At 38.4% G+C, this 20147-nt stretch overlaps 1 protein-coding gene and 1 pseudogene across 1 annotated transcript in view; both read right to left on the bottom strand.

Annotated features, from left to right (window-relative positions):
- Positions 1-359: 359 nt before the first annotated feature.
- Positions 360-20147, bottom strand: part of Zcchc2 (zinc finger CCHC-type containing 2) — a 50808-nt gene continuing 31020 nt past the window's right edge. The window contains exons 7-13 of the mRNA XM_029567168.1: positions 18730-18787; positions 16231-16366; positions 14334-14398; positions 13865-13959; positions 8554-8697; positions 3262-4752; positions 360-2379 (exon numbers count right to left, since the gene is read on the bottom strand). Of these exons, the coding sequence (XP_029423028.1) occupies positions 2312-2379; positions 3262-4752; positions 8554-8697; positions 13865-13959; positions 14334-14398; positions 16231-16366; positions 18730-18787 (2057 nt within the window). The 3' untranslated portion in view covers positions 360-2311. The remainder of the gene's footprint in view (positions 2380-3261; positions 4753-8553; positions 8698-13864; positions 13960-14333; positions 14399-16230; positions 16367-18729; positions 18788-20147) is intronic.
- Positions 14408-15145, bottom strand: LOC108491204 (annotated as a pseudogene).

Here is a 20147-nt window from a genome sequence, read left to right as displayed (position 1 = left end):
ATTATGGCAGAGAATAAATGATATAAAAGGAACCATGATAATTGAAAACCAAAATACAAAATGGAGAAATTTGCTCCATCCTGCTCTCGGCAAGGGAGGTCCTAAAACAGAAATGTACTTTCTAGGTTAACGGGAACTACCCTATTTATCAAGATTGCTTTGGCACTCAGTGTCTTCCCTTCCTTTGGAAGTCACACAGATGACCCACCCTGGGGAAAAACTAAAGAATATTCAGGAGGGATATGACTTTGGGAGACAATGTCCATATCAAGAGGGAAACAGAATTCTTTAAAAAAAAAAATCACCATGTATGATGAATCTATCTTTCAATTTTACAAAACTTGCAATAAGGCACAAAGCTGTTTTTCATTTTTTTTTATTGCTGTTAATTCAAGGAAAAAGGTTGCATAAAATCCAATCTGTTCTAGAAATATAAGTGGCCTTTCCAGTACATTTCAAATATCAAAGTATATGGTAAACATACAAATAAGGAGAAGGTAACATACCTCCTATGTACAGTACAGTATTTGAAATCATAAAATAAGCTCCATAAAGTACACCTGGCAAGTGAGTCACAATGCACCTGTACGTGGCTTATCAACACTTTCCCCTGAAAAACTCAACCGTAGCTTAACGATTAATTTAATAATGTGGTCCAAAAATACCCAGATCAAATAAAATATATTTAATCAAAATAATTTCCTTTACATGAACTCTTTGCTTTCTAAATTAAAGCTTTCATCTACCCCTTACACACACCCCTTCTCCTCCCGTAACTCCTACCCCTCAAAGTTTCAAAATGTACATTGGTGCTATAAATATAAATGCTACTTTTGAAGCATGAAACTAAGCTTTTTTCTTCAAGTTTTTTCTCTTCTGTCTAGCAATGTTAGGTTTTCAAACCCAGACCAAATATTTAAGTTCCTCTGCTGCACACCAGTATTATTCCCCACAATAAAAACCAGTCATTTCTACTCTGTACTGAGGAATGGAAAACTAAATCCCTTATCCCCCAAATCTGTGACTAGATAGTGGTAGCTATTCATTGCTGCTGAATACAGCAGTCACTGAAAAATACTCCCAGTCTTCCAGATAACCTCAGTGCACTTTAAGAAATCAAAATTACCTGGAAGCAATTTAGTACATAGATTGGCTTTAAAAAAAATTTTTTTTTTAAACAGCAGCATTAAACTTAGTGACAGGACACTGACATGATTAATACCATCGCAACACACTCAGAATTCAGTCTTCACATTATAATCAAGCATAGTGGTAAACGGTTATAAAAGTGACTTTGCTTACGAGAGACAGGTTAGGGAACAAATACCTGACTTTGTAGAAACCCACAGCTTCTGTTCAGATCTCAATAAATCACACACATTTTAAACACAATCAACACTGTAACAGTTGGTATAGTGAAGATGAGATCTTTACTCAAGTAGTGCCTGAGCAGGACATGGTGGTAGACGATGAGAACTGCTGACTTCCATCACAGACACAAGCACACAGAGAACAACATTCACGCCAGTGTGTTCATTTTGTGTCTCTCTGAAGCAACAGGCTACAAAAGTATGAAGGAAGGAAAAAGTTGTTTTCTCTTATGGAAGGGCTTTTTGTCCATTTCATACATTTTCAGCTTCATGTGGTCTGACTTCCTCTCTCCCACTTATTTTCAAGTTTATTTGGACAACAGCGCTGCATATATGTATTTATACGATGCTTTTTATTACATATAGACATACTTCTTGGAATTTTACTTCTCCTGTAAGATTAAGGTGAGTCGTGTTGCCCTTGGGTCATACGCAGAGCAGGTCACAGAAGTGCGACAAAGACTGCTGCGATGCCACAGGTCAGGGAGAGAGCAGCTGGCCAGAAAAGTGCAGTGTAGGGTGAACGTGAGAAAGCCGAGGAAGAAGCAAAGGCTCTTTTCTCAAAACCAATGACTGTTACCAGTGTTGTTAAAAAAAAAAAAGGTCAAATACACAGTTTTCAAGATTCAGTAAACATTGCACACAGCAAGTATTCAGTGTAAAAAAAGCACACATCCACATTTTCCTTTTGATAGCTTGTCTGAAGTTTAAGTTACATGTATCATACATTTAAGCCTGTTGTTGAACCAGGAGACCAGAGGCTCAGAAGCATTGCATTCTTTCTTATTTTTGGACATTGGTGCAAGAGAAATGAAAACTCCCAACTGCATAGAAATCTAGGAAATGTATAGACAAAGAAACAAAATACCTTTCCTTTCCTCCCCTCCACACCCTATGACTCCCCACACTTGAGTGTATTAAGTAGACAAGCTTTACTCGGTTCAGTCTGCAGAATCCAACGTATCATTAGAAGGGGGGAGGGGAGGTGCGTATCTCAGTCTGTAAGTGCCTAAAATGGGAAAGACAGAACGGCTAAGTCACCGCTTACAACTGCAGGCATCACAAACCACTACAAGATATCAAATGGGCATGCTCTTCAAAGGCCTTTCCTTCCTCGGCACTAACTCCACTCCAAAATGGCAAAAAAGTTTTGCTTTTCCAAAAAAGCAGTGATGTTTGTGCTTTAAGTTCAACCTAAAGCTGTCAAACTTGATCTCCCTAATCAATATACTCTTGATTCAAGACCTTATTATCTGGGTAAGATTTGGCACAAGAACAAAGGCCAAATACAAGAGAAAGGTAAGTCTGAGGTCAGCACTGAATTTATTATCTCCCTCATACTTTCTAAGTGCATTTCCTTCTTTCTGGTGTTAACACTATTAAACTGAGTTCTTACTCCCAAACTACCATTCAAACTGTCTCGTTTCTGTAAAATGCAATCAGATCTTGGCTTTTTTTCTTATGTGTGTTGGAAGGAGAGGGGCAGCATGGGCATCTACATGAGCTAGCTGGTTATGTACAGACTCTAACTGTCAACCTTGCATGTCAGGTAACTAGCTTATTTCCTAGTTTTCAGTATTTGGAACAGGATTATAGCTCTTAAAAAACAGTGCCGCAAACAAGAGATTTAAAATTACAGAATTCAAATTCCCACTATATTCTTTGAAAAGTGCCTTCAGAGTTTATACTTTAAGTAGGAGCTAAACTTCCTTCAACTTTTCTTGTGCTACGTGTGACCTGGGTCTACACTAGGTTTTATGATCTGTCACTGAAAACACAACACCTGTAAGCACACACGCAAATGGACCTTTCTGCTAAAACAGAATCACATGATCAAGAAGAGAAAACAGGTGAACTCAAAAACAAGTCCTCTGGGAGTTATTGTGATTACCTTGTTGATTGGCCTCCATGGACGACTGCTTACAGTCCTGTGCATAATGTCCGCTTACACCACAATTGTAACATGAGACATTCCCATTCTTCTTGGGCCCCGAACCACTGGTGTTGGCAACTACATTAGGTGCTGGATATATGGGATACAATCTCCCAAATCCTGCCATCTGCTGCATGCCATAGTTGGCTTGGCTCCCCATGACTGGGTCGTGCACCAGTCCGTTTGCATATGGAGTCTGAGGCAGAAAAAAAGGAAGTTGGTTTCCATTGCTCTGATGTGCTTGGTTGAGGTAGCTGCCATTGCAAATGGATGGCAGAGTGAAGAACGATGGGACTCGGTACATTGGTCCGGGCATTGGATTGGGATAATAATAACTACTTAGCTGAAGGTTTCCATTGGTCCCACAGCTGCACCTTCGCCCACAAGAACCACAAGGACCTGAGCCCATCTGCTGTGGTGGCACTACTGTCCCATTAGTGTTTGTGTTCCCCACAGCACTGATGTAAGATGTGCTGTCACTCTGCGCAGTACTGTGTGTCAAGGCTGGGCTGGGGCTTGGGGCAGGGCCTGGGGTGTGGGTAGGAACTGCAGGAGAAACCGTGGACTGGGCCTGACTGATGCCTGCACTTGCTGGCTGGGCAGAAGTGGCTGTGTTGAGCACACTGGAATTCTGGGTGGGTAACACACTGGCAGCAAGGGGAGAGCCCGGAAAGGTGTAGGAAGCTGGTGGCTGTGCAGCAGAGAGGCCAGCTGCTGGAAGAACTACCTTCACATTGGTAGGCTGAGGGACTGTCCCTGTGTTTCCCTCAATCTGAGGCACCATTTGATTTAGCCCTACCACTTGGGATGCAGACTTTGTGATGGGGTCCGCGGTAGCCACAGGAGATCCTGGGAAACTACCTGGGTTATGGACAGGAATAAAGGCAGTGTTTGGTGATCCGATGCTCAGACTTCCGGGTGGTTGTTGTGGGATATTAACTGTGCAGCTCTCAGAAGATCCCTGTGTTGGTGGTAATTTTAGTCTCTGCAATGTCAGCTGCAAAGCAGGAGCACTACTATGTGGAAGGAAGGTTGATGGTATAGGTAGAGGGGAAGCCAGCAATTCAAGATGTTTTTCTGATTCTCCAGTAGAAGCTGTTGGCCCGAGGATTCCAACAGGGGTTGAATTTGTGGACTCCCTTAGTGCAGAAATAGCCACAGCGTTAGGAACAAGCATCCCTAGTGTTTTGCCATCTGCAGATTTGGGTGGAGGAATGACAACTTCTGACTTCTGGGCACCATTGTGCATGACACAGTGTAGAGCTGGCATAAAAGGAATATGCGGATACTTGGGTGAGTTCAAGGGATCTTCTAAAAGGTTTCCATTCTCATTTCCTAGTGAGACAATCTGAACAGGTGGGTTGACAGTTACAGTCTGGTTGACAGAGCCATAACCTGTAAACCTGGCTGCCGATGGATTCCCAGAATCTTCAGAATTACTGTCTGTGTCTATAGAAAACAAACACAAGTATGTATTAACCTAGGCTTAACTCCTGTTTTTCTTGCTTGAAATAAAATTAAGCATATTTACAATGAAATGCCAAGGATGACTTTCTTTGGCTTTTCATAGCTCATTACAATATGCATGCTTTATTTTAAAACTATGGAGACATAAGCAACACAACAACAAAAAGGTCATGTAATATCACTTTATTACTGAGAAAACAATAGATCATCGATTTTCAGCTATCTACTTAATTCTGCATGGTCAAACCTGATTTAAAAATTTTATCTCACGTAAGTGACACAGCTTAAAGGAGTTCAATCAAGACATTATTTAACTCAAAATATTTAAAGATAAGGAATGGAGTAACTATTTATACTATTTTTTTTGGGGGGGGGTCCTTTTTGAGACAGGGTCTCCCTGTAGCTTCAGCTGTACTGAAACTTACTATGTAGACCAGGCTGGCCTTGAATTCACAGAGATCCATCTGCCTCTGCCTCCCTGGGATTAAAGGCGTGCACCACCATGCCCGGCGTATACTACTATTTATACTACTATACGTCAATGGGGGAAGAAAATTTAAAGCTACTATCATTAATCATAAAATACATATTCTAGCACACAAGAAGCAAGACCAATAAGAAAGTACTGACATTTCTCCACAATCAAACAGTAGGTGCAAAACCGTACTGCATTTGTGTTACATACAGAAATTACTTCAGCTTCCAGACAGGGCAGGAGAGGGGTGAAGGATACTAATTCATGCACAACATTTAAACCCATAAACCTAGATGCTGCACTGCAGTCTAAAGATCCCACGCAGTGAAATGTAGTACCTATTTTAAAATTTTTTCTGCTCTTAAATATAAGCCCAATTACACTCAGTACTTACAGTGTTTGTATTTATTGAGGCAAGAACTGATTATACTCAACTTAGGAGGTTAAAGATTCTTGAGACAGAAAACTAAAAAAAAGTAAGATTAACCTTCAGGAAGAAAGGTTAAATGGAATCTACTTAATGACACAATACCAAGTGTTATTAACTGAACTATCTTAATTTATATTAGAGAACAACTTTAATAAGCGTATGGTTTTAGCATGTATTTCTCCTAACAGTTAATAATCAGGTTATTACCAAACTTTGCAAAACAGAGAGTATCCCCAAATTAATAACCTATCCAAAGCACTGTATCTGTACGGTCACCAGTGCAGAGTTAAGAACAAAAATAAAGTATAAGGGGCTGGTGAGATGGCTCAGCAGTTAAGAATACTGGCTACTCTTGCAGAGGACTTGGGTTCAATTCTCAGCACCCACATGGCAGCTAACAACTATCAATAACTCTAGTTCCAGATGATTCAATGCTCTTTTCTGACCTCTGTGGGCACTGCACAACATGGGTGAACTTACATAATGCAGGCAATACACTCATACACATAGGAAAGCATAAGCTCTCAAACAAAACGTCGATTACAACAATAAAGTCACATTTCCAAAAGTAGCCTTTGAGAGCATCCTAAGGGGCTCTTTCCTGTATGGAAGCGTACATGTAAAAAGGACAAAGTTTCTATGCAGGCATATCGATTATCAATATCATACTCCTTAAGGGAACAGGAAAAGGGTATTACAAAGTTACCCACGTATCTGACAATTAGGTCAAATCTGCTCAAGAGTCACAGAATTGGCTAGTCATGGTGGAGCACCCCTTTTGTTACAGCACTAGGGAGGCAGAGGCAGGCAGATTTCTGTAAGCTGGAGGCCAGCCTGGTCTACATAGTGAGTTTCAGGCCAGCTGGGGCTACAGAGAGACTCTGTCTCAAAAAAAAGAAAAAAAAAATTAGCCACATCCCACTAAATCAAGCATAATGTACAGAGTAATATGCTGAAAGCCTGTCTCTTCTGGTTAAGGCATAGTCTCTCAATTCTCTTCCAATAGTGCTTGGAGGTTATTTTCAATTTTCTTTCTTGGGAAAACTACATAGCAAAAGTGCAGTGTAGTATAAAATCAGTAGAGTTGGTCACTGCAAGCTCCAGTTGGTGTGACTACAAAACTGCAAAGTGAAGACTGCCTTCAACTGTTGGTAAAGTATCAGCACCAATGCATAGCTCCCCAAGAAGAATAACAGAAGCTAGGTTCCAGCAAGCTAGGGACTACGCAGCAAGAAACCACCCTTGGCTGAAATAGCACTGTATAAGGAGCTCAACAGAGAAATCTTTTGAGACTGCACACAGCATAGGTACCCCATGACCAAGATGTCAACAGTCAGCTGTTGGCATATGTGAAGGACAGCATCCTTGTTCAACAGAGGGCTTCTCAATGGGATCTCACTTCCAGACCAGAATGGTAGAAAAAGCCCCTTCAATGAGAACCATGGCAGAAAACTGTCAAAACCCAACTTCCTTAGAACTGTGAAAATTAATTAAAGTCCTGGAACAATCTGAGGAGTGTTTAAGAAAAACAAATGACTCTCATAAGAACAGAGACCCTTCTAACATTTTACCTTGCCCTACCCTAATCCCACTTCTTTCTTTTTTAAAAATCTTTAATAGCCCCACAGACTATGGCAGCTGTGGAAATCAGTAACAAAGCAGCCACTAGAAAGAATAATATAGGGTCTGCAATTCCCTCAAAGTCCTTGCTATCATCAAAAAAAACCCTGCTACTACGTGAGCTGTTTGACTACTGTGTTCACCTTGTTTATGGTCTCTCGTGCATTCATTCTCAAGACATTTATCATTATTCATCAGTGACAAGTGTTAACAATACGGCTACCTGAGGCAGTATTATCACCTAGGGTTAATGGAGGGCTGACTAAATAAGGAATGGGAATTCCACAGGGGGTTCTGAAATGCTTTCATATACTATTAAGAACCTAGAAAGTTATGTTAATGCCTAGTCTGTGTGCATTTCCAGGTTCTCACTACTGGCTGACTTTAGTCTCTATGGAAGGAAGAACTGAAGATGTAATAAATACAGAAAACAATCAGCAAAATGGTAGAGGGAAATCTCATCAATAATTATACCAAATGTGAATGGACTAAACACTCAGATCAAATGGCAGAGATGGGCAAACTGGATTAAAACACCCATGATCTGGGGCTGGAGAGATGGCTCAGCAGTTAAAAGCACTGACTGCTCTTGCAGAGGACCCAAGTTTGATTTCCAGAACCAACATGGCGGCTACGAACCAGTTCCAGGGGAATCCAAAGCCCTCTTCTGACCTCTGCGGCATTGCATGACATTGGTGCACTCACATACATGCAGGCAATACACTCATACACATAAAATAAAAGTAATAAATAAAGTATTAAAAAAACCAAAACAAAACACTCATGATCTAACTATATGCTGTCTACGAGAGACACATTTCAGATTTAAAAACATACTTGTAAAGCATAGAAAATAAAGTTTCATGTACTGATATCCAAAAGAAGAGATGGGATGACCATATTATTATCAGACAAAATAGACTGAGACAAGTACTGTTGCTAGAGACAAAGAAGATTGTCTTATAACAATAAAAGTGTTAGCCAGGATGATAGCAAGGGTACAAATACACATGCATCTAACACCATTTGAATGTTTATCCACTATTTTGTTACAACCCCTTTTCTCTTTAAGTTTCACATGCAGTGAAGTAACTATGAAATTAATACTGCTTGAAACTGCTCTGGCGAAGGTCATTAAAGTACACTTTATAATAAATTTTAAGTCAATAAAGGGTTTATATGACTTTTGGGTTTGATATTAAGAAATAATGCAAACATTTTCCTCCACCCTGCACCATTCCCTCTCCTAAAAGCAAACCTCTGTCCTTTTCTTCTTCACTTTCAAAACTTTCTCTTCCATCATGTCGTGGACTAGATGGAGAACTGTAACTCTCTGAAGATGTTTCTCCACATGTGTCATGTCCAGATCCAATGTCCAAATTCACATCTAAAAACAACAATCCTAAAGTTATGTTAAATAGCTAATTTGCAAATTAAACCATTAGAAATTAGTTGTAGCTGTAAAAGTTCTTCTTTCAGTTTTCCTATAGATAATTAAAATGGTTATTTTTGATCTAAGTGAAAATTCATTATTAATTGGCAAATATAAAATTAAAACAAAAGCATAGAAAAACAAGCTAATTTTCTTGACCTAAAAAAACCAAACCCCCCCCCAAAAAAAAACCAAAAAATAGAACTGGAGCTAGAAAGATGGCTCAGTGGTTAAGAGCACTGGCTGCTCTTTCAGAAGACCGGGGTTTGATTCCCAGCACCCACATGACAGCTAAAAACCATCCAAAACTCCAGTTCCAGGGGAATCTGATTCCCTCTTCTGACGTCTGTGGGCACTGCATGACAGAGGTGCACCTACCTACATGCAGGCAATACACTCAGACACATTAAAAAAAAATTTAAAAATCAGAATTATGGTTCTTTGTAGGATCAGTCCAACGATACCACTTTGAGCTACTTTCTAAGTTTACATAGTAACTTCTTAGAGCTTGTTGAAAAAGTCTTTTAAGAATGGAATAGTCTATCAAAGTACCTGTTCAGTTACAATTACTAGGTCAGGTCAAAGTATTTAAAAAACAAAATGCTTCTCATCTAGCAGGCTAAGTGTTCTCTTACTTTCTCCCCAAAGGCTGCTACTCCTATACCATGATGAGGTGGGGATGACTGCAAGGACCAATTAGCTGCATCTGTTTTGGGCATATAAGGAAAGATTATTGGTATGTCTCCCACGAGACATTCACATACTGCACAGACTCAGGGACTTGTCCCGTTCATTTCTGTAAGCCCAATTGCTAACATACTTTCTGTCTTATAGCAGGCATCCATCCAATACACGTTTATGTTACAAATCCCTGTATAAGTGATTCCAGAGAATTAAGATGTATAGACAAGTGAGTCATTTCCATGGCAACCTGGTAGACCAATAAAAGGTAATGATTATTAATCATTTGGGCAAAATATTTACCAGAGAAGACATGATTTATGTAATGAGCAATTTAGTTGCATAAACTGTGCTTTATGAAGGGGATACATTTACACCAGTGTTAAGATGGTTAAAGATGACCTAGCCTAGCCCAGTCACTCAAATGTTAGATAAGTAGTGAAGAAAAATAAGAACATTTAAGAATACAGATGTTGCTGGCTCTTCTTGGGTAGTAAGTGTGTTTAATTAGCAAGTTGCCAAAGAAATACTGCACAAAAACGCATGAAGCTATAAGTGGCAGTGGACTTACATGGGTGAGCAGAAATTTTAAAAAATAGCAGCCTTGAGTGTACTTAAATACAAGAGGGTCTGAATAATCAATTACAACACGATCAAAGAAAGGGACACAATTCAACACCAAAGATGGTTTAAAAGCATTGTAATGTGATATAGTGGCCAAAAAGGCTGGTGCTAAATTGGACTAATGAAAATGAAACCTATTAGAACTGTAACACATGGAAATCTTACACATAAATATTTCAGCCAGCATATAACAAAATAAAGTAGTCCAAGGAACTTTCTCTCCAAATGGTTTAATTTCTAAAACAATCTTCTCTACACTATACTTGCTGGTGAATATTCTGACATATTGCCATGTAAAAATTAAGATGCAGTTTTCGAAGAGATAAATCTCTAAATCTATAGTAAAAGCAGTTTTCTGTTTGATGACAAAGTGCTTTAGAATTGTGTAGAACTTGAAAACTTTTACGGTCAGAAACTACATGATCCTTTAGAGATTTATAAGGTATGGAGAAAATGAAAGAATTATAACAAAAGATATGCTACAAGCTGCTCTTTAAAATAATGGTACAATTTCTCTTTTATTATTTCTCAAATAATAAATAGTCTTACATACGATCAAGATGATAAAAACAATTTATGTCTAACAAAAATTCTCGTAATTGGCAGTTATTAAAAAAACTCAAGTTTGTTACAGAATTAAGAAGCACCTAAATAAATCACAGGTGAGAGAACCACATTTATAATCTGGATTATTAAAGGATATTAGAAATCTTTTAAAAATTGTTTATTAATAAATACTTGTTATTTTATGCGTATGTGTATGAGTATATTGCCTGCATGTGTGTAAGTACACCCACGTCATGCAAATGCCCACAGAGGTCAGAAAAGGGTATTGGATCCTCTGGAATTAGAGTTATGGACAGTTATTAGCCAACATGTGGGTCCTGGGTACTGAATCTGGGTCCCCTACAAGAGCAGCCAGTGCTCTTAACCACTGAGCCCTCTCTCCCATCTTGGATGTTAGAAATCTTTAGATCATTCTAAATCTGGTAAAGGAAACTCAGAGGCTAGCTGGTTTCCTGGTTTCCTTTCAAACTTTTTGGTGCCATAATCAACAACAGAAAGGTCGGGTGGAAGAAACACGCACAAGATAAACAAAGCAGTAAGTTCTTTTTAAAATTATTATTACTACTAGTATGTCTGTGTGGATGTGCATGTGTCTGTACACACATGCAGAGGCCAGACAGAGCAGGGCCTCATGTATCTTCCTCTTACCACTTTCCATCTATTAGACAGTCTCTCCATGGACCTAGGGCTTGGGCTGGGTTTTGGTTAGCCTGGAAGCAAGCAAGTTCTGGCAATCTTCCTGTCTCTGTTTCCTACAGCTGGAGGGTTACAGGTAAGTTTAAGACCACAACAAGCTTGTTAAATAGGTGCTAGGATAAGAACCCAAGTCTTCATGACTGCACAATAAATGCTGTTGTTTAACCTCTAAGTCATCTCTCTAACCTCCCCCAAAGTAAGTTTTTAATGTGCTGTGTGGTGATGCATCCACCTCTTTGGAAGAGAGACAGCCATAAAGGAATGTTTTCTGTTTTTTGTTTTTAGACAGGGTCTCACTAGGTAGCCCTGGTGGACCTGGAACTCACTACTGGACTCTGTCTCCAAGTGCTGGGATTAAAGGCCACTATGTCTGGCCAATATTCACCCATCCATATATATGTATGAGATAGAATTTTGCTGCATAATCCAGGCTGGCCTCAAATTAGTGATCCTACCTCAGCCTCCAGAGTGTTGAGATCACAGGTGTGTGCCACCATCCCTTTACTAAGACAAAGTTTTCAATGAAGATATACTGCCAATAGAGAGGACTAGCAGCATAGACTGCTTCCTGGAAACAGGTGACATGGAGGAAAGCAGCAGGAGATCATAATTTCTTTTCCCCTTTATACTTCTGAGCTATGTGAATATATTATCAGTCAAAGGAGAAATCCAAATTTAAAAACTAATAATTTTAAAATGAAAAGTAAATAATATGTATCTTGAGCTTTAATGAATCATTTAAAGAGCTGAACAACCTATGAATGAGAAGAACCCAATAATTTCAGCTAATATAGTAGCTGTATTTAGGAACTGCTATTCCATCTGGGAAGAAAAAAATTACGTCCAGTTTATTGAATGCTTGAAAGCAATTCTTTTGACACTTTAGTAATTTCAGAGGAACACTAACAAATGGAGTTTTTTTTTGTAGGCTGGTGTTAGCATGCATCTGAATTGTATCAGACATCAATGAGACAAGCTGCCCAAAGTATACTTATCCACGGTCCTACTTTATAAATGTAAATATTTATGAGTCAATTGCACGCATGCACACATACACACCCACATACCCACACCGACACATCCAAAATAGGGTTTGTTAAAAGAACCTGATTATTATCATTACTTGAAAATTATTGAGATAAAGGGAAAAGGGAATTGGAGCATGGGACATTACAATTCACAGGTTATTACATTTAATTTACAATCTGGTGAGGTAGGCATTATTCCAGCTTATACATGAAAAAAGTACCACTTCAGAGACTATACAGCTACGAAACAAGGAAGACGGAGCCAAACCCATGGTTATTTCTGATAAACGTCCATGGGCTATTTCTTTGGACACAGAGGCTAAAAAAGACAAGAATAGCTGCAAGCACACTGGGTGAGCAGTTCTGGAACTGTGTGCAACGAGAGGCAGGATCTTGTAGAGGGTGCTGTATACAGAGTTGCATCATGAGAATGACCCAGTTTAAGTGTGCTCCTTGAAGACAAACATAGAAGCAGCAGAAAAGGAGCCAGAAGAACAGAGCCTGGAAGAGCTGGCAGAAGTGATTCCTAGGTAACCACTAATAAGACCTTTGGCCTTCCTAATTTTGCTTTTTCCTTCTGCTCTCAATTGTCATCACTATAGGGAACCTCAGGGATAGTGAAGTGATATAATATGCTCCTGGGACTGGATCCTTATATGGACAAGACTGGTACACCCACCCCATCATCCTCCCTAGTTCAGCTGATACAATGAATTGGCCAGATGATTTGAGATTCAAAATGTAACCATTTTTCTATTTACTTATTTTCTACATATACACATCTAATTTAAAATACATCCTAATTAAGAAACCTATTATTTATGTTGGATCATGAATGAATGCACTAACATTAGAATAAGGCTTTAAATATCCTTACTTGTTGGATCAGTAAGTCAATGTGTCAGGTGAACACAGAAGATCCTAGGGGTCTGTGGACTTTTACTCTTTTCCTGTTTTTACAATTAATACTAAAGGCAAATAAAACACAGGAAAGTAACTGATGAACTGGTAGAAGAGGTGCTTCACAGTCAAATGAACCTCAAACCTAAATATAAAGGGACTTAAAAGCGATAGTGGGTAAAGCAAACCTAGTCCCAACAAAAACCCAAGGGTTTGAATTTGCCCAAAGCTCCATATAGGAGTTGTTAAATCATGAAAATACCAGTAACATCCTAAAAATGACTGTGAAAAGAGCACGTCCAGGCTCCTGAGGGTGGTCTGCAAAGATGTAGAAAAGACCCTCATGACCTCAGGACCACAGCTGGCTCTAGACTAGGGACCAGCTTGAGAAGGAAATAAGTCAGACCACTGCTGCCACAAAGGAAGGGGGACGTGATGATGTCTACACCCCTTGCTGACCTGCAGAATCCCTAAATTAACACCCTTATTCTCACAACTGTTTAACCTCAAACTGATGGATGATCAATGCAAGACAAACTTACAATACTAGGATCTAACACAACAACTTGTTATCTATTAACATAATGAGTGTTACATTGAGTATATTTAAAGATGGGCTTTTGAAAGAAAGCCTTCCTTACCTTTCACAGTACCACCATGAGTATGCGGAGGAGTGGAGAGTCTAATACCATTTATTCTACTGTTCAATCTGTTGTCAGCTTTCTTAATTTTCTCCCTAAACCAAATATAGACATATATGTATATATTATCAACACTTTATAAGATCCTCTTCCAAACATATTAATACAGCATTGCTAAAATCCTTTAGATGTTCTAATTTTCAATAAGGAAAAAAATCTAAGAAAGTTGTTTTTTGGTGTGCTGTTCTCAAAGTTCTGCCTCTCAAATACGTTTTTTTGATAGTAAGGTTTATTGCTGTCATTTGCATATGTCAATATTTTCAGCTACAAAAGTTAATTCCAGAATAAAAAGAAAAATAAAATTAATGGACCATAATACTTATATATAAAAATTAAATCTATCCATAATCAAATGCTATATGTCTTTCTTTACTAATTTTTATTACTGGAAAGATTAAATTGAACCTACTTTTCTATCTGTGGCTTTCCTTTCTTCTTATTTACTGACGATAAGCTCCGTTTTTCAGCAGAATGCTAGTAGAAATAAGACAAGTCAAACAAACCAAAGCTAAACCATATTGCTAGAGGTATCCTTTCACATAATACTAAACATTAGAATGACAGATTTTTCCATTACAGTGTAACAAATTTTGATTTCCAACCTACTTTTGAAGTTACCAATCTGAAACATTAACATTTACATATTCTATGACAACCATGTAAGAAAAAATTTCTTTCTTTTATTTTATAAGTCCACTTTTATTTAGTTTCCATTAGTTTAAATCCGTGAAGGGCACAGCATCATATGGATTCTGTGTCCAATGGCCTTTGCAGGAAGGTTGCTTTGGAATTTGGGACGAACCATGCCACTATTTCCATGGGCCCAGGTTACCTTTCCCGAGATTACTCTGGTTTTGTTTTGTTTGCCACCAGGAGTCACTGTGTTGTTGTTTGCTTTATACATAACACATCTCTTGCCTAAGGAGAATTCAGTGTCATCTCGGACATAAATGTCTTCGATTTTAAGAAGAGCTGTATGCTCTCTTTGGTTCCGGAGACCTCACTTATAGCCAGCAGAAGCGGCCTTGCACCAGTCTTCCAGACAGTTTTGCCTTTTAGAAGTCCTGTTCCCAGCAAGCTCCAGTTACCTGAAAATTTTTCCTTTAAAATGGAATACTTTTTTCTGACTACATTAAAGTCTCCTTATTTGCACTTTTACTTTCCAAAGTCAACCACAGCCAAAAATACTAATGCATAATTCCAAAAGTAAACATTTCCCATGTTTTAAATTCCTATAGTGAGTAGCATGATGAATCTCATGCTGTCCTCTTCCTTCCCTCCCAGGATACACATCCCTTGTCTAGATGTCCCTACAAGACTCACTATTCACCTCACTGCACCTGAGAGCATGCACAGTCACTAAATTACTATACTATAGCTATAATTGTTATTTTATTATTAATTACTGTTAACCTCTTATGGTGCCAAATTTTTTAATTTGCATGTATGTGTAAGAATATATACATATAGCAGACCTGGTACTATGTTTTCAGATATTCTGCTGGAAGTCTGGGGGTTATCTCTGTGGAAAGGGAGTCCTCTGCCCAAAACAAAACATGATCCAATAACTGGAATTTACTATGGGTTTATTAGTATTCTCTTTAAGCTCTGTTCAATAAAACATTTGTCAACTTTAAGAAGGGCGCAGGACTTGAATAGAGGGAGGAATAATTAGATGGGCTTTGAAAAAGAGACCATTAATTATGACTGTGGCAACTTATAATTTCTCAAAATATGCTTTTGTTCATGAATACACATTCCGTGAAGAGCTAATTGAGATCTGAGTGTTTGTCAGAAACAGAATGAAGTTCACAAATCAATTTTCTAGATGGAAAATCTCGCCTCCCCCAAATCTCTGGGGGCACATTACATTGACAAACCTCAAGCATTCTCCTTCCCTGATCACACCCAATTCATAAGAAAGCAAATGTTCACTAATTACATTAAAGACTATCAGTAAACCTAATTTTGAGAATTCCTAACATTATATCAAGATAGTGACTGACATGTGAATAAGTCTTTTGAGACTAAAAAATTTGTCCTAACAATTTAATGAATTGTTAGTTAGAATAAACATTTTAGCTGTCATAAAATGTATTAATTTTACATGAACAAAGTTATCTAAATACACCCTTTCAGACCTCAGAAGAACTCAATCACATATACAAGTATAAAGTCTAACAATGAAATACTCATTTCTTACCAGATAAGCTATCTGATAGAACGCTTACAGCACTCATTCCTCAGGAAATACTGAGAGGAGTAATGCTTTAACCATATGGTACCAAAACATACCCACCACCCACCTGATTAGCTGAGGTCACACAGTGCTCTGGGTGCTGAAGAGCAGCACAGCTTTGCTTCCTCCAATCCACAATTCCATTCTGTTCTGAATATTGCATGGTAAGCCCATCCAATGGAGAACAGCTTGTACCAACATTGCTATTAAAAGGCAAGTTTATGACAGTGTGAAATCTGTTCTCATAACTTAACCTATCCTATCATTTAAATGAAAATACAGCAAGCCTTTCTCTAACCTCTTAATGTTGTTGTTTGGAATGCCTAGTGATGAAAAGTCTATGAGAAAAAAAGTATACTATAAGGAATAATTAAATGCTTAATTCATCATTAATAACTGTCTTTAAAAAGAGCAGGAACAGTCTACTTGCCATTAGTGTGTGTGTGTGTGTGTGAATGCGGTGTTCCTGTGCCACTGTCAGCTGAAAAGAGGTTGCACAGTATGGAAAATAAGAACTGTATTGACAGGCAATTGAAGGGACAACATAAAGTGACTGAAACTCCCTCCACCCCCCAAAAACCCCAGACAACAGACAACAGCAACAGGCCACAAAGAATCTAGATAATGAAGTTACTGGATATAGGTGGGGGTGTTTAAAATGGTTAAGTGACTACAAGAAGACTGAGGATTTTGGAAAGTTGTTGAAAATATAAAAAGAACCAAATTTAAATTCTAGTACTATAAAGTTGATTTTAAGAACTCAATGGATGAGAAACGGGTGAAGAAAATTAATGAAGAAATTTGGTCTGAAGAAAACATGTTGAAGTAGTAGGAAGGAAAAAACACGGAAAATCAAAGTTTAAAAGCAAGTGGGATGTAATGAAGAGTCTAATGTTAACAGAAGGAGGTAGGGCTAATCTTACAAAATAGAAGCAAGAGAAGAAAGCAGAAGTCATATTCTAAGAGTTTTCTAAAATCAAGAGATAAAGCTACAGGTGTTAGAAGAATTCATACAGACAGCTTCAAGGCCTATCACATTCAACTGAGAAAAATTCAAAAGCAATGGGGGGGGGGGGGGGGCGCTACCAAAAGAGCAGCACTAATCTGACTCAACAGTGGAGGCCAGATACCTTCAGCTTGAATTCCCTTGAGAACAGTCTAAAATGACAATGTACTTGAGAGTTGGTCCCAGAAAGGAGAAGCAAGAAATGCCATAAGCAAAAGGAACTCAAAGTTCATCAACAATGACAGGAAGCACACTCCCACAGAATGAGGAAGGGCCCTGTGTTATAAAGTGGAAAGCAAATGGCACTTGTGTGAGCAGGATGGTACTACAGCAATGTGAGTCAGAAATCATGTAAGTGATTTTACACGCTCTGCCAGAAAAGTCAAAGATGGGCTGAGGGGACAGGGCACAAGAGAACAAAAGTACTTGACCAGAACATGGTGAAATCACAGCTTCAAAGAACAGAAAATAGCTGCCAACCTAGAATCTTGTATCAAGTAAAGTATCTTTCAAAAAAGAAGTCGAGCTATACTTTTTTCCCCCAGATAAAATCTTTTATTTTTCAACATTTGTTATTTTTATTTTATGTGTATGAGTATACTGTCTGCATGTACGTAAGTACAACAGTGACATGTAACATTCATGGAGTCCAGAAGAAGAAGCCGGATCCCCTAGAACTAGAGTTACAGATGGTTGTTAGCCACCATGTGGATGCTGGGAACCAAACCTGGGTCCTCTGCAAGAGTAACCAGTGCTCTTAACCACTGAGCCATCTCTCTAGTCATCTTTTTTTTAAATATAAGGTCTCATTATGTAGCCCTGGCTGGCCTGGAACATGCTACATAGACCAGGCTGTTCTTGAACTTACAGAGATCCACCTGTTTCCCAAGGGCTGAGATTAAAATGCGAGGACTAAACAAGATCTTACTGAATTCAGGCTTAAGGGTGTAGGTCAGTAATAGAGAGCTTACTTAGCATTTGTGAGGACCTATGTCCAATACCTAGTACCACAAACAAACATATATACTCAACAACAACAAAAAACCCTAACTGCATTCACCACTGACAAAAACTATTACAGGAAGTGGTATTTTTTCAGTTAAAAAAAAAATCATTAGTAGATGCTTACTTACTGAAAGGAAGGAATGGAAAGGACCTTAAATGAACACTGGAACTTAAAACCGTAAGAAAATTAAAATGCATGATGGTTAAAAATTAAGTTACAGTGATCTCAGGCCCTTAGACTATCTGAGAAATGCTGCAAGCACAAATTAACATCAGACTTTACTAAGTGAAAGATAAAGATGCACACTACCATTTCTAGGGTAGCCTCCTGAAGAGCAGAAAACAATGTGTAACAAGGAAGGCTTCCAGAAGAGAAAAACAAGAAAAACAACCCAAAAAGGTAGCAAGAAAGGAGACAAAAAAGGACACTCAGAATAGATAAGACAAGGAAAATGCAAACAACAAAAATGGTAGACCAGGCAAAATGTCAGTAATCTAAACGTTCATTGATTTATGAGTGTATAAAAACATTTGTTTTAGAAATTAGATACCTACTTCACAATGGGACTTTTCCCAGCATGCTTCTTGTGGATTATGGTATGCTGTAACACATCTAGGGTAGAAGAAAATAAAATTAATTTACTATACTAAATGCTGTACCAAAAACCCAAAAGGATGATTCTGGTTTATGCAATTGAACAGTGGTGGCCCATGTATATAGCACTGTGATGATCCACTTCCCAACACAGAAGATGGCTTCCCCTACTCCCACCCCCAAGACAGGCATTCTATAGCTCAGGCTGGTTTCAAACTCACAACCCTCCTGCCTTAGCCTCTTAAGTGCTGGGAGTACAGGTATGCACTATACCTGGCTTACAGAAGATAGCATAATAAAGCAGTTTTTCAAAGACATAATAAGCTGTTGAATTATCTTAAATGTCCTCTCAAATGTGCACATTAATCTTGCTCAAAACTATGCATGTTTAATATGAGCATGTCACTGCAAACTACATTCCAGGAAACCTCCCCCATTAAAAAATAAAGAGCTTTGAGCATTTTAAAAAATTCGTAAGAAACACTCACGTATACCCCCACATTCCACATTTTTCTCTAGTTACTTAGAAAAAGAAATAAAACATCATGGCTATGACAATCGGTCTTCCTTCATTCCATTTTCCCCCTCCTTGCTACAGAGGCTAACTAGTGCATAACACGCTGAAACAGTCTAGTCAAAGTCCATCCTAACTACTTAAATACTACATATATGGTGGTGTAGTACACTGACTATACTTCAAATACTTTTGATTTTAACTGCTATCCAGCATATGCACATCGTAACTTATTTGAAACAACTTCCTGTTTGTTCCTACAGACCACGCTGCCAGGAGCACCCACCCAAGTTTCAGACGCAGAATTACTGAGCAGCCGCAGAGCATTATCTCCAATTCCACTGTGTTGTGCCAAATTTCTGTCCAAACACTTGTGCCAATTTATATCTCCATCCGTAGTACATGAGCTTCCACTGCTGCTATACTTGGTGTCAGACTTGAAAGTGTTTGCCAATCTGATGAATGTGAAATGGTATCTTATAATTTTCACCTGCATGTTCTCAATCACTTTCGAGGCTGTGTGCTGTTTAATGGCTTGTAGGTCTCTTCCTCTATAAATTTCCTGTGTCTTTTGCCCATATTTCTGTTTGGATGACTTTCTTCCATCTATAATGAGCAATTAGTCTTTTATTTGTAAATATTGTGCTAATATTTCCTCTTCTGTGGACTGTCTTCCAACTATATGGTTTCTTTGGTTACATAAAGCTCTTACTTAAGATTGGTAAAATGTATGGTCAAGTTCTGCCTTATTCAAGAAAGCCCACTCTTCCTGGATTAGCATCTAAGAGTTTAAATTCTACATTTTTACAGGTAAGGTCTTATTCACTTGAAAGTTTTGTGCATGATATAAGTTAAAAATTTAAT

The sequence above is a fragment of the Nannospalax galili genome, unplaced genomic scaffold (assembly GCF_000622305.1).
Source record: "Nannospalax galili isolate Female #2095 unplaced genomic scaffold, S.galili_v1.0 scaffold298, whole genome shotgun sequence".
NCBI classification, from domain to species: domain Eukaryota; kingdom Metazoa; phylum Chordata; class Mammalia; order Rodentia; family Spalacidae; genus Nannospalax; species Nannospalax galili.
This window is presented reverse-complemented; position numbering and strand designations above follow the sequence as displayed.